Raw genomic sequence first — 15,271 nt, 5'->3', positions numbered from 1 at the left:
TGTACAGTATCTCCTCCTCATTTGTTGGGAACATGACATTATATTGAGGAATGGAGATGGACCTTTCATATGGTGTACAGTATCTCCACCTCATTTGTTGGGAACATGACGTTATATTGAGGAATAGAGATGGACCTTTCCTATGGTGTACAGTATCTCCTCCTCATTTGTTGGGAACATGACATTATATTGAGGAATTGAGATGAACCTTTTATACTCCACCTCATTTCTTGAGCACAATACACATAGTACATTAGGCGGTGCTTTGTTTTTAGAGCTGCTGGGATGAGGAATAGTTTCATTTAAGATGACCCAGTATGTTGCTGAATTTATATATGTGTGTATATATTTTTTTTTATATATTATTTAATATGTGTAGGAAAAAATAGTGTAGATTTTTTCCTGATTGCCTTTGGTGATGAGGAAGAAGTTTTCATGAGTTTTCGTTAATCATAAAGGATCGTAAAGAAAATTAGGCTGAGTTTTATATGGGCATTCTGCCTTCCCCTGGGTCAACTACCACTTTGAATTTTTTATTTTTCTCTTGTGTGAATTCAATAGACATCTGTATGTTTAAATACATACTTATACAAGTAAAATAAAAATGTGAACGGTTTCTGCATTTAGTGTTCATTACTTACTTGTGTCCATATGTAGAGAAGATTCTTCATGTTTAATTTTTTTAATCTTCTCCCCCTCCTCCATAGACTGCTGATCTCCACTCACCAACCTCTCTTCTTCTTCCTCTTTAATCTCAGCTTTAATATCTTTCAGTTCTTCACCCTAAACCCCAAAGATTATTGAATATTAAGAATGTCATCTCATAGTTTGGAGTTCTAGTTGCTCACTCCCACCTACCTGATAATGGTGAGGTATGGTGTGACCTTCCTGTGTGGAATCCCGGAAATACAGAGGATGGGGACATCTCTCTGGTGGGTTCCCATTACTGGATCCATCTGTAAGAAACACACACACTGACTGAATACATTGTTTCTATGTGTTTATCAGATGATGGGGGATCTAGGTGGACCCTCCGTACTGCTCTCTCCTTTACAATAAAGTCTCCTCTTACCCGGTGATGTGAGGGGCGGCTGATTCTCCATCATGACATCCTTGTAGAGATCCTTGTGTTCTTCTAAATACTCCCACTCCTCCATGGAGAAATAGACAGTGACATCCTGGCACCTTATAGGAACCTGACACACACAATGATACAGTCACCATCCAGACACATCCCTTGTCTGTTACTGGATAATGTCCCAGAATTCCCGGCACCGCTCCCCTCTCCTGTCAGCAGATCAATGATCTTCTTAGTGACTTCTAGAACCTTCTTGGCACTGGTTTTCTCTGTTGTCAGGCAGTGAGGTGGAGGCACTGTGATGGGTGATGTCCTTTGAAGACAGCTGCTGGGTGGCAATGAATCACCAGATATTTTCTTCAATACGCTATAATCCTGTGTAAAGAGAAAAAGTAACAATTATCACTACAGACTACCCAGAATCCTCCTAATCTTTGCTTGACTTATACAGGACTCTCCTATCTGCAGATGGATAATAAGCTGAGAATTATCTAGACTGGGAGGAATAATGTCTGCACAGAGTTCCTCCATAGTTCTGACAGCTGAAGCTCCATCTTAACTGAATGCGGATCATATGATTGCTTGGGACAGGGATAAATCTGAATTCTATAATTTCATGTGGACAGTTTGGTTCCATTTCTGATACTCTTCAAACTTTGGATCCTTCATGTCTGATATGGTCTGAGCACTCAATATTCTCCCAACCTTTTGTACTTGTGTTGATATGATATGTACAGTGTTTTGTTACTTTGTATTGTAACATATGAAAATCAATACAGAAGATTAAAACAAATATACCAAAATCTTTTAGGCTTGAAATGACCGGAGAAGAGTTAGAACATCTTTCAAGATATTCTTCTGTGTCCTGGTTTAAGAGATTTCCTTATATTTCCTGTCCAGCAATTATCTGGTCTACCAAACTAATGACTCTGGATATACAGTTGGATGGTTCTATATTTAGGATATATCTGGTCTATAAACTCAGAGGCTATGCATGGACAGTTGGATAAATGGTTCTATATTTAGGACATATCTGGTCTATAAACCAGAGGCTCTGGTTGGACAGTTGGATAAATGGCTCTAAATTTAGGATGTATCTGGTCTATAAACCAGAGGCTCTGGATGGCAGTTGGATAAATAGTTTTATATTTAGGATGTATCCAGCCTATAAACCAGAGGTTTTGGATGTGCAGTTGGATAAATGGTTCTATATTTAGTATGTATCTGGTCTATAAACCAGAGGATCTGGATGGACAGTTGGATAAATGGATCTATATTTAGGATGTATCTGGTCTATAAACCAGAGGCTCTGGATGGACAGTTGGATAAATGGATCTATATTTAGGATGTATCTGGTCTATAAACCAGAGGCTCTGGATGGACAGTTGGATAAATGGATCTATATTTAGGATGTATCTGGTCAATAAACCAGAGGCTCTAGATGGACAGTTGGATAAATGGATCTATATTTAGGATGTATCCGGTCTATAAACCAGAGGCTCTGGATGGACATTTGGATACATTGTTCTATTTTTAGGATGTAAATATTACAATACTCTATATATATGTGTATATCAGCATCTACTGGAGATAAAAGACGTCACAGTGACTATGGAGGAAGAGGACGGACATGACGGGGGGTTACTGGGTGTAAATATAAAATAATATCTTATTACCTCCTCTGCTGTCAGTTGCAGGGATATCTCCCTCCTCTTCCTTGCTGTGGTAACTTCCTGTCTGCTGATGACATCACTTCCTGTCTCTGCGTTCCACTGACAATAAGTGAGATCACCACCTTGCGGAGAAAATGCAGACTGCAGCCTCGTTTTTTAAATACTTTTACAGATGTTTTCTAGTATCACGTGCAATTCAAAAGTCAGACAATGAAAACATATAATAAAAAATGAATTAAGAATGGAAATACAACATTGTTTTGCACAAACTATATCCTTACGTTTTGCCAGTTACACAATTCATAGAAAAAAGTTTTTGGTATATACTTTTTTCAGAATTTTTTTTTGTCTTAGCGGGTAAAAAATATATTGTGTGTTGAAATTCAGGATACATAAAAGTATGAATTAAAAATGGAGATATAACATTGTTTAGCAAAAACAATATCCTTAAATTGTGCCTTTACAGTGCCTTGAAAAAGTATTCATACCCCTTGAAATTTTCAACATTTTGTCATGTTGCAACCAAAAAGTAAATGTATTTTATTGGGATTTTATGTGATAGACCAACACAAAGTGGCACATAATTGTGAAGTGGAAGGAAAATTATAAATATTTTTCAAAATTTTTCCAAATAAATATGTGAAAAGTGTAGGGGGTACATTTGTATGGCGCCCCCCCCCCCCCGAGTCAATACTTTGTAGAACCCCCTTTCTCTGCAATTACAGCTGCAATTCTTTTTGGGGATGTCTCTTCCAGCTTTGCACATCTCTGAAATGTTTGCCCATTCTTCTGTAGAGCCCTGGGGTTTAGTCAGGAAGCTCCTCACCAAATTCCTTAGCAGGGGTAGCTACCATAGTTAAATTGTTAGCGATCCATTGATTTTCAACAAGTTTGGCCTTGTTGCACTTTTCTCTTCTACCACTATATGAGAAGGGCAACCCAAGGTCAGGTTATGGGTATGTGGGTGTCCCATTCAATGGGCAGGGGTTTTATTTAATCCCTTGGCCTGCTGGGAGTGCCTATATATTCGGGTGAGGTCAGGTGATCTGTGTTCTGTGCCACCTGCCATCTGACAGGACTTGTGTTGTCTGCCCCAGACTGCTAGATTTGGCCTATCCTGGGGGCATCTGGCTGCCGGGCTGTGTGAGGGCCTATCCAGAAGTAAGAGGGCAGCACAGGGTTGGGACTGTGGCTTGCAGTCCAACCAAAAGTGACAGTTCTGTTGGCCAGAGAACCTGTCAGTGGTCGGTGGTAGAAGGGAAGCCACAAAAGGACCAATCGCCTTTACCAGGGACCACAGTGAGTAACTGAAGCAGGTACCGGAACCACATTCTCACCGACAGGCACAGTGAAGAATCGGGAAACTTCAGGCGGTGATCAAGTCAGGGACCCAACCAGTGGAGGAGATGCTAGCAGAGCAGCCTTGTATGTCAAGCCAGGGACCAAGCCGGTTAGCAGGGGTGAAGCTTGAGGAGTATCTGGAGTGCCAAGCTAGGGACCCAGCAGAGAAGGGGGGGTGATGCTTGAGGGGATACCACTGCCAACTTTGGAGGAGTTCAAGGGATTCATAGTCAGTGGGTCTAGTGAAAGACCAGGAGCTCAGTATTGAAGAACTACAAGGAGCAGTTGTAGTGGAGCTGAAAGAACTGCTACATTGAGTTAGGAACTGTTAAAGGACTGTTACCATAGAAGACAGCAGTCCTGCAGATGCAGAAGTGGCGCCTTGCTGGAGCCTTTCCCTGTAGGGCTGTTCTCCTATTAAGGTCTCAGAGTGTGCCAATTGAGTTTGCAACTATCTAAGGGTGCCCTGGCCCTAACCCTCCTTCCCCCAAAATATATAAAAAGGACTGTCGAAAGAAATAAATCCTCTTTTACATCCAAGATGTGTCTGGCTCCCAATGACTTTCACCATCTTTGCACCCACTATGCCTCACAACCCACCACATATTGAAGGATGTCAGCTATCTTTGGCCTTGGAGGTTCTCTTTAGACCAAAAGAGGTAAAAGACCTTGCTACACTTCTTTGCAAAATAGTTCTGTCAGATTGGATGTAGGGCGTCTGTGAACAGCAATTTTCAAGTCTTGCCACAGATTCTCAATTGGATTCCTCTCTCTCTTTCTTGCTACTATATATTCTTTATTTTTAGTCTATATCACACACAAAATTCACTATATCTCAAAGAAAAGGAGCTTCCTATTATTTATCTCCCCCCTCCACCCAAAACTGGGCCATTCTAACACATGAATATGCTTTGATCTAAACCATTCCATTATAGCTATGGCTGTATGTTTAGGATTCTTGTCCTGCTGGAAGGTGAACCTCCGCCCCAGTCTCAAGTCTTTTGCAGACTCTAACAGGTTTTCTTCTAAGATTGCCCTGTATTTGGCTCCATCCATCTTACCATCAACTCTGACCAGCTTTCCTGTCCCTGCTGAAGAAAAGCACCCCCACAACATAATGCTACCACCACCATGTTTCACGGTGGGGATGGTGTGTTCAGGGTGATGTGCAGTTTCAGTTTTCTGCCACACATAGCGTTTTGCTTTTAGGCCAAAAAGTTCAATTTTGGTCTCATCTGAGCAGAGCACCATCTTCCACATGTTTTATGTGTCCCCCACATGGTTTCTCACAGACTGCTTATGGCTTTCTTTCACCAATGTCTTTCATAAAGGCCAGATTTGATTAGTGCACACTAATAGTTGTCCTGTGGACAGATTCTCCCACCTGAGCTGTGGATCTCTGCAGCTCCTACAGAGTTACCATGGACCTCTTGGCTGCTTCTCTGATGAATGTTCTTGCCCGGCCTGTCAGTTTAGGTGGACGGCCATGTCTTGGTAGGTTTGCAGTTGTGCCATACTCTTTCCATTTTTGGATGATGGATTGAACAGAGCTCCGTGAGATGTTCAAAGTTTGGGATATTTATTATAACCTAACCCTGCTTTAAACTTCGACCACAACTTTATCCCTGACCTATCTGGTGTGTTCCTTGGCCTTCATTATGCTGTTTGTTCACTAAAGTTCTCTAACAAACCTTTGAGGGCTTCACAAAACAGCTGTATTTATACTGAGATTAAATTACACACAGGTGGACTCTAATTACTAATTAGGTGACTTCTGAAGGCCATTGGTTCCATTAGATTTTAGTTAGGGGTATCAGAGTATAGGGGGCTGAATACAAATGCACACCACACTGTTCAGATAATTATTTGTAAAAAAAAATTGAAAACCATTTATCATTTTCCTTCCAATTTACAATTATGTGCCACTTTGTGTTGGTCTATCACATAAAATCCCAAAAAATACATTTACATTTATGATTGTAACATGACAAAATGTGGAAAATTTCAAGGGGTATGAATACTTTTTCAAGACACTGTATATGTACTGTGGGCGGGGAGGAACTAGTTTAAGATTTTTTTTTATGGAAAAAGACTGTGTGCAGACAGAGACGTGTTTGTAGGGATTATGGGAACCCTTTCTAATGAAAACAGGAGGTTTGTATGGTTGGGAGCCCCCCTAGAGGACTAGGGAGAACCCTCACAGGAGGTGTGCAGAGTTGCCAGGTGGTGTGCAATATGGCAGACACTCTTCATAATGTGCACATGTGTGCAGAGCCAGGAAGCTGGCTTTCCACTGAAACTGTTACAATGTTGATGTGTGGTAGATCTAAGGAATTGATTGGCTATTTTGTTCCCAACAATTTTCTGCAGATCCACATAAAAAAGGGGCCCTTCAGTGTCCTAAGAGAGAGCTGCTGGAAATGCTGGACTGTACACCCAGCTGGGGGGGGGGTGTATTTGGGATTCCCTGAGGGACTGGGAACCTGAGGACTCTTATCTACCAATCTTGGACTTGCTGCCTTTAAGGATCTTCACCAAACATAGACTATGTGGACTCTGCTACCTCTTGTGAATTATTTGCCAATCATGGACATTTCTTCAGTAAAGTTATCATTAACGGTTTAATGCCTGGTCTGTAGTGCCTCTCTTAAATGGTGTATTGCATGGTACATCTAAAGAACAGGGCTTGTAACATGGGGACTGTAGTTTAGAGTCAATATAGTATATTTTAGTCCAGCATGTATTTTGCTGTCTAGTTTAGGCTATGTTGCCATTGCTAGGGACATCTGTACATGTACAGTTTCGTAAGCAACCAACCAGACAGAGAATGGGTGACTTGGTGTACGGTGATGGTTATTCACCGTACATTCTGGTGAAGGGGCGTTGTGCTCATCCCTTTCACCAGCAGCAATTTCCCTACAGTTTGAAATTGCATTAGCAGCACAGAGTTCCTAGGGACCTAGCCTGGGAAGTCACGAGTGAAAGGTGTAGAGGGGCCCCTGGGAGAGAGAAGCAAGCATGTAGTTATGGAGTGAGGTTAATTTCCCATATTTATTGGTAACTGTGGATAAGTTACTGGGAGAGGGGTAACAGGAATTGGTGAGTTGGTGGATTTCGGTGCAGGCTCTGCGGTACTGAATCCTAAATGCTGCGCACTCAGGATTTGGCGTTCTCTAACTGTAGTAGTGTCTGTAGTGCTTAGTGCTAACAGTACAGCCAGTTGCCTCAGGTTGTTAGAGGGTTAATTGTGTTCTCTCCTAAGTCTGGAGTTGTGCTTTAATGCTGATTTCCCATGATAGCAAACTCTTGCCTAGAACCTAGGCTATTAGTGAGTGTGGTTCTAGTGTCCCCCACTAGGGCGTCTAAGCCTCGCCCACACAGGGATTTACAGGGACGGTGGGATAGGGTAACCAGATGTCTCCAGCTTCAAGAGGCTGACCCCAGCTAAAATGTGTCCCCGATATTGTCCCATTTTAGAAAACAGCATCAACACTTCGGGCTGCATGTAAATCTACCTAGGAACTATTGCTGTTCTCTCATTGGTTCCTGGAGAAGGGAAGGGAGTAGTCTATGCATTAGCTCCCAGCTTCTCCCAGCCACCACACCTAGGGTAAGACCTCAACATTCCAAACAAAGAAAAAAGGTGTGGATGTTATGAACAGTATTATAGGATAAAGGGCTCAAAATGACAGGGCCAGCTGGACTGGGGGTTAGAGATGGCACACCATGGTCTTTGATTTATGACCAGCATCGAATAAACAAACAGCCTGATGGAAAACAAGGCTCAAGGAGAAGCAGACAAACCCGATGGGCAAAGGCAGCGTTGCCATCCCTTGGGTACATTCTGGAAATGTGGCGCTTGAAGGAAACTTAATGCTTGAGAAGAGCGTTGGGATAGGCCCGAAGGCTGAGATGATCTGCAGGGGGTTGGGATGATCTTGGAATGGGCTGATGAAAATGCCGCCTTCCTTTGGGTGGAAGGAACGTCCAGCTGCAGGTCTTGGAAGTGTCATCTCAGTTCAGGTATAGAAGAGGCTTCAAACTGGCGGCCTTGATGAGAAAATGAAAGCTTAAAAGGGAACCCCCATCTGTACTTTATTCCTTGTGTCTGTAATATCTGCAGATATGGTTTCAGCGATCTCCTTTTGGCGATCGTGACCGGGGAAAGGTCTGCAAATAATTGGAGGGAGTTGCTCTGGAAGAAAAGGTCTCGACGGTGGTCCCTGGCTGCCTGCAGAAGCTTCTCTTTAGTGCGATAATAATGGAATGTGATAATAATATCTCTTGGTGGGCCCTCGGTTGGTTTAGGGGCCAGCGATCTATGAATGTGATCAAATTCCAGACGTTCAAGGGGGATCTCTGGTGCCAGTTCTTGGAAGAAAGCAGTGGCGGTACCTTGCAGGTCTGTAATGGCTTCAGGGACTCTGTGGATGTGGAGGTTATCTCTGCGGGCCCTATTTTCGGCCTCTTCTAATTTATCCCGTAAACTCTCCATTTCAGCATTCAGATTGTCAACCTCCTCTTCATGACCCTCAAGGACCGTGGTTGCAAAGTGCATGCGTTGCTCTAATTGATTAGTGCCGTGGCCTAGCTCTTTAAGACATTTTACTAGATCAGAGGAGAGCTTGCGGGAGGCTGTGGTAATTTCATCCCGCACTATAGAGTGGAATTTCAGCAGTAAGGCATCAGAGTCTAGTGGCACAGGGCTTACCAGGGAAACTGATGGAGACGGTCCACAGGAGAGGCTGGGTCAGCCGCTGAGATCTGTGTGGAGTCATCTGACTCCGGAGGTTCGGGCGCCATCTTGCCCCTTCTCTTTCCCTCAGCAGGAGAATCCCTTGGCTTGTTCTTCCGACAGCGCTGGGAGGCTCTGCGCATACCCGCTGGGAGCCTGGCACGATCCGGAGCACGGGAGCCTGTTTGACTGTGCCGGTAAGAGGAATGCGCCCCGCTAGCCGAGTGTACTGTCTGATGGCACGGAGCGAGGAAACTATGTGGCCATCTTCCCTGATTCTGCACATGGGCCCCAGAGATGGACCTTTCATATGGTGTACTGTACCTTCTCATTTGCTGGGAACATGATGTTATATTGAGTAATAGTGATGGACCTTTCATATGGTGTACAGTATCTCCCCATTTGTTGGGAACATGATTTTATATTGAGGAATAAAGATGGACCTTTCATATGGTGTACAGTATCTCCTCCTCATTTGTTGGGCACAATACATAGGTACATAGGGTGGTGAGGTAGGTACATTGATGATGTTCTTGTGTCAGGAGTTAAGATTTCTCAGTATTGCCTTTGCAAAAGGATGTATTGTTCTCTATTTTGTACATGAGTAGCATTATGTGTAATTAGAATAAAAAAGAAGCTTTTGCCTCTGTATATGGAAGGGATATTTTAGAGCTGTGAGGATAAGGGGTAGTCTTGTTCTAGGTGACTCCAATGACTATACGCATGCATATATATTTATTCTAATATAACATTTGCAGAAAAAATAATATAGAATTTTTTATTTTTTTCTTGTGATTTCAATAGACCTATGTATATGTAAATGCATACTTTATACTCCTAGAGGTCAAATAAAAATGTGTACTGTTTCTGCAATTAGTGTTTATGACTTGTGTCAATATGTAGAGAAGATTTCTTCTGTTTACTTTTCATAATCATCTCCCCCTCCTCCATAGATTGCTGATCCCCACTCACCGTCTGTTCTTCTTCTTCCTTCTTTACCTCAACTTTATTGTCTTTAAGTTCATCACCCTAAACCCCAAAGACTATGGAATCCACGCTGGTCCCAGAAATCGCTGAGTAGTCATCTTGCAGAATGGCACACATCCCACACTGCAGTACTAGATATACTACACGCCCCACATATCATGGTCTGTAGCTTTATAAAGAATTTTATTGATGGAAAAAGGCTGTGTGCAGAGTGGGGTGTGCAGGGATTGTGGGAACCATTCACAACTAGCACAGGAGGTGTACAGAGTTGGGATCCCCCTGGAGGACTGAGGGGAACCCTCATAATGGGCACAGGAGGTGTGCAGAGTTGGGACCCCCCTGAAGGACTGGTGGGAACCCTCATAATGAACATATGAGGTGTGCAGAGTTTACAGGAGGTGTATTATGACAGGAACCCTTCATAATGGGCACAGGAGGTGTGTAGAGTTGGAAACCCCTTGGAGGACTGGGGTTAACCCTTATGATGGACACAGGAGTTGTACAGAGCCAGAATAAATGGCTGTAAAGGGATGGAGGGATAGGGTAACCAGAGGTCCCCAATTTCGGGTGACTCCAACAATTTTGTCCCTTTTTTAAAAAACAGCATTAACGATTTGGGCTGTGTGTAAATCCGCCTAGGAACTATTGCTGTTTTCTCATTGGTTCCTTGAGAAGGAAGGGAAGGGAAGGGTGCGTGCATTAGCTCCTGGCTGCTCCCAGCCACCACACCAGTCCCAGTGTCACCAGATCAAGGTAAGCCAGAAACAGTTTTCCTGGTCTCTGTCACAAGAGTGCTAGTGTCTTCCGACCATTGCAAGTCAGCAACAGTGTTCATGATCACCACCACACTTGCACTGTGTTATGAGACCAGGATCAACAGTGGGGTTGCTGGATGCAGCCTCGCACGGACGAGAGAGAAGAGAGAGCTGAAACTGCTCCTCCTTCTCCCGCCCCTATCCCCCTGATATCTTGTGTGTGCCCACAGCCCACACTCCAATCAGATTGGAGTGTGGGCGAGGAAGCGGGGATACGTGAGCGAGGAAGCCCAGCAGCCAGGAACACCATGGAGAATGAGTGTGGAGGATATGAATACTGGATGAGCCTCCTTTCTTCTTGGGGTGAGTTCACCATTCATCCATTAACCCCACTGATTGCTTCCACTCCAGTCTCAGTGTTGCCAGACTAGTGTAAGCCAGCAACATCTTTCCTGATCCCTGCCACACCAATCCCAGTGTCACCAGACCACTGCAGCCAGCAAGAGTGTCCATAATTGAAGCAAAACCAGTTCCAGTGTAATCAGATCAGTATAAGTCAGTAACAGTGTTCTTGGTTTCTGATCTGGTTTCAATGTTGCCAGACCAGTGTAAGCCAGCTATAGTGTTTCTGATCACTGCCACACCAATGACAATGTCAGAAGAATAGTAGAGCCAGCAACTACGTTCCTGATTGCTAGCCAAATCATTGAAGTGTCACAAGAGTCAGTGCAGTCAGCAACACTGTTCCTGATCACCGCCACACCAGTGCAGTGTTGCATCTGCCTGTACTGAGCCTGGCCTGTGTATTGACCACATTCTGCCTGGATCGATCCTTTGCCTGTTTGCTTACTATGCCTCAGCCTGCCGCCTTAACTGAACCATCTGAACGTCCCACTGATTAAGTTCAAGAGACACAAATCCCAGCCATCCTCTGCAGAAAACTGTACTTCTGGAATCACAGGAACTCTTTTGCTCACCCTCTGTTCAGCCTCCTGTACTTCCTGGCCAGTGAACATGGCGTTCCTGGTGGTCTGGTGGCCATGGACCAGCAGGCTAGGTTTGCTTGGCCTATAGTTACGAGGTGATGCTACACTAAGCTATATTACCTGACAACTCATACAGAAGCAACCATTTCAGTACACTGTATTTGATATAATTGGTTGAGTTTTGTGATACCCAAGACACAATGTCCAGTACATAATCAGTCCAAACATCAGAAAAGTCTCACATGTGGTATCCTCATACTCGGCAGGGGCTGCAAAATATGTTTTGGGGTGAAATTCCAGGTATGCTTATGCTGTGAGAATGAACTTAGCACTTTGTGCTTGAAGGGAATTAGGAGTCCCCTACCGGTCACCCAAAAAAAGAGAGAGAACAAGGACTATCTTGGTACTGGCTTGAACAGCATAAACTCAAGATATATAATAGGCAAATAGAAAATTTTATTAGTACATAATTAAAAACACATTGTTGGGTACAGTTTGAATCCATAGAGGCTACAACTTTTTACTTTGTGCTTTATTGTAATTGAATCTAGAGTGCTTCGTTAACAATAATTTGTAGCTTACAGTCTAATATGTGGTAACACTGTTCCATAGAAAGAGAGGGATTTGCTATTTTAAGACATTCTGGCAATACACCCAGATTGTATGCTTAAAGAATGTAAGCACAATATGCTGATAATATGTCTAGAACTAAGATTATGCAATAACCTTCAGATATATACTTTAAGACAGGGGTCCCCAAACTAGGGCCCTCCAGTTGTACTACAATTCCCATCATGTCTAGTCATGTCTGTGAATGTCAGAGTTTTACAATGTCTCATGGGACGTGTAGTTCCACAACAGCTGGAGGGCAGCAATTTGGGTATCCTTGCTTTAACCAGTTAAAGACCGCTTACCGAAGATATACTGTGGCAGGGTGGCTCTATTGTGCGAAATGACGTACCTGTACAAGTGGCGGCTGGTGAAGTTTTAGAATGGGGGAGCGCCAGACCCTGCCCTTCGTTTTTGACCACTCCCACTTCTCATAAGCCCCACTCCTTAAAGAAACCACCCACTCCGTCCCCTGTATTCCACTTGTTTCCATCCATAGTATCAGGAGTATGCAGCTCAATATCACAGGACAGAGTATACAGCCCCAAAATCACAGGACAGGAGCATACAGTGCCAGCATCACAGATCAGGGTATAAAGCTCAGCATTAAAGATCAGGGTATACAGCTCAGCATTAAATATCAGTGTATATAGCTCAGCATTACAGGTCAGGGTATACAGCTCAGCATTACAGATCAGGGTATACAGCTCAGCATTACAGATCAGGGTATACAGCTCAGCATTACAGATCAGGGTATATAGCCCAGCATTACAAATCAGGGTATACAGCTCAGCATTACAGAGCAGGCTATATAGCTCAGCATTACAGAGCAGGCTATATAGCTCAGCATTACAGAGCAGGCTATATAGCTCAGCATTACAGAGCAGGCTATATAGCTCAGCATTACAGAGCAGGGTATACAGCTCAGCATTACAGAGCAGGGTATATAGCTCAGCATTACAGAGCAGGGTATACAGCTCAGCATTACAGAGCAGGGTATACAGCTCAGCATTACAGATCAGGGTATACAGCTGAGCATTACAGATCAGGGTATACAGCTCAGCATTACAAATCAGGGTATATAGCTCAGCATTACAGAGCAGGGTATATAGCTCAGCATTACAGAGCAGGGTATATAGCTCAGCATTACAGAGCAGGGTATACAGCTCAGCATTACAGAGCAGGGTATACAGCTCAGCATTACAGAGCAGGGTATACAGCTCAGCATTACAGATCAGGGTATACAGCTCAGCATTACAGATCAGGGTATACAGCTCAGCATTACAAATCAGGATATACAGATCAGCCTCACAGATCAAGGTATATAGCTCAGCATTACAGATCAGGGTATACAGCTCAGCATTACAGATCAGGGTATACAGCTCAGCATTACAGATTAGGGTATACAGCTCAGCTATACAGATTAGGGTATATAGCTCAACATTACAGAGCAGGGTATACAGCTCAGCATTACAGATCAGGGTATATATCTCAGCATTACAGATCAGGATATATAGCTCAGCATTACAGATCAGGGTATATAGCTCAGCATTACCAATCAGGGTATACAGCTCAGCCTCACAGATCAGGGTATAAAGCTCAGCCTCACAGATCAGGATATATAGCTCAGCCTCACAGATCAGGGTATGCAGGTATATATTATCTGTCCTGTATACAGCTAGCTATATACACCCACCTTCCTTCCTGTATATAGAGACCTTCCTCCATCATCACGGACTGCAAATTTACATCATTTGTCCTGTATACAGCTATTTATACAGTAACCAGACAGATGATGTATATCTGCAGTCCGTGATGATGGAGGAAGGTCTCTATATACAGGAAGGAAGAAGGTGGGTGTATATAGCTGTATACACTACAGGGCAGATGTACTCACAGTTTGTGACTGTAACATATTGTGTGTAGTGTAACATATTCAGTACACGGCATAAATCCCCAAAATTATGTATTGCAAAGCAGCAAGCGAAACATGATGTGGCACCAGTGAGTGGCACACTCACTGACACTGACACACTGATGCTCCAGTCATTGTATAATTTACCCACCATTGTCATGATCCATATTATACACCCATCATCACTATCCTTATCCCCATATTATACACCTGTCATCATCATTATCATATTCCTCATCATTGTATAATACACCCATCATCGCTAGCCTCATCATTGTAAAATACACCCATCATCATCCCATTGCATAATAAACCCGGTGTCATCATAAAAAATCCTATTGTGCTATCAAGTCTTAAAATTGATAAACAGTCAAGATGTTTAAAATAAATAAACTTCAATATTTGAAAAGCAAAGTGACCTGTGCCTTATTTTCCTCAGTGCTTGTAAAAAAATCAAAGTGCAGGTGTTCCACTCAGTGCTCCCCTATGTTAATGCACTCATCAGAGGGCTCTCCCCTCTAGGGGGTGTTACGTCTTCACAGCCAACCTGCTGTATATTGGGACACAGACCTCCACTGATGTTATCCTCATATCCTTATAAGCCCCTTCATCTCACTTCTGATGACGTCGTGCTGACGAAACGCGTAGCGCCATTGCATCACTTCCTGTTTGGTCCGTGGAACGCATGGAAAATAGGAACTTTCCATTTTTTTACTGCTTATCAATTTTAAATGAAATGTAAGTGCATATTTACACGTTTACCATAGAATAAAAGGAGTTTAAACAGTATTGCACTACGGAGTGTAATTTCTCTTTGCATATATTGCACATTACCAAGATGAAGGGGCCGATAAGGATATGAGAATGACATCAGTGGAGGTCTGTGTCCCAATATACAGCAGGTTGGCTGTGAAGGCGCAACACCCCCTAGAGGGGGGAGCCCTCTGGTGAGTGCATGAACATAGGGGAGCACTGAGTGGAGCACCTGCACTTAGATTTTTAGTACAGAGGAAAATAAAGCACAAGTCACTTTGCTTTTGAAAGATTGACTTTATTTATTTTTAACATCTGAACTGTTTATCAATTTTAGTACTTGATAGCACAATAGGATTTTTTTCACCAACTGTCATTTATTGTATTTACGATTCATTCTTATTTGTTTTTTTATTCTTACCTTGTGATACACGGTTTA

General features: G+C 43.1%; 1 protein-coding gene across 1 annotated transcript in view; it reads right to left on the bottom strand.

Annotated features, from left to right (window-relative positions):
- The window catches only part of LOC141106864 (uncharacterized), a 47,808-nt gene that overhangs the window by 6,847 nt on the left and 25,690 nt on the right, over positions 1–15,271 (bottom strand). The window contains 5 exon segments of the mRNA XM_073597791.1: positions 642–783; positions 859–956; positions 1,073–1,217; positions 1,328–1,453; positions 8,252–8,748. Coding sequence (XP_073453892.1) covers positions 642–783; positions 859–956; positions 1,073–1,217; positions 1,328–1,453; positions 8,252–8,748 — 1,008 coding nt within the window.

This window comes from Aquarana catesbeiana, linkage group LG08, assembly GCF_042186555.1.
Source record: "Aquarana catesbeiana isolate 2022-GZ linkage group LG08, ASM4218655v1, whole genome shotgun sequence".
NCBI classification, from domain to species: Eukaryota; Metazoa; Chordata; class Amphibia; order Anura; family Ranidae; genus Aquarana; species Aquarana catesbeiana.
Note: the sequence above shows the minus strand (reverse complement) of the source record. Positions and strands in the feature narration are given on the sequence as shown.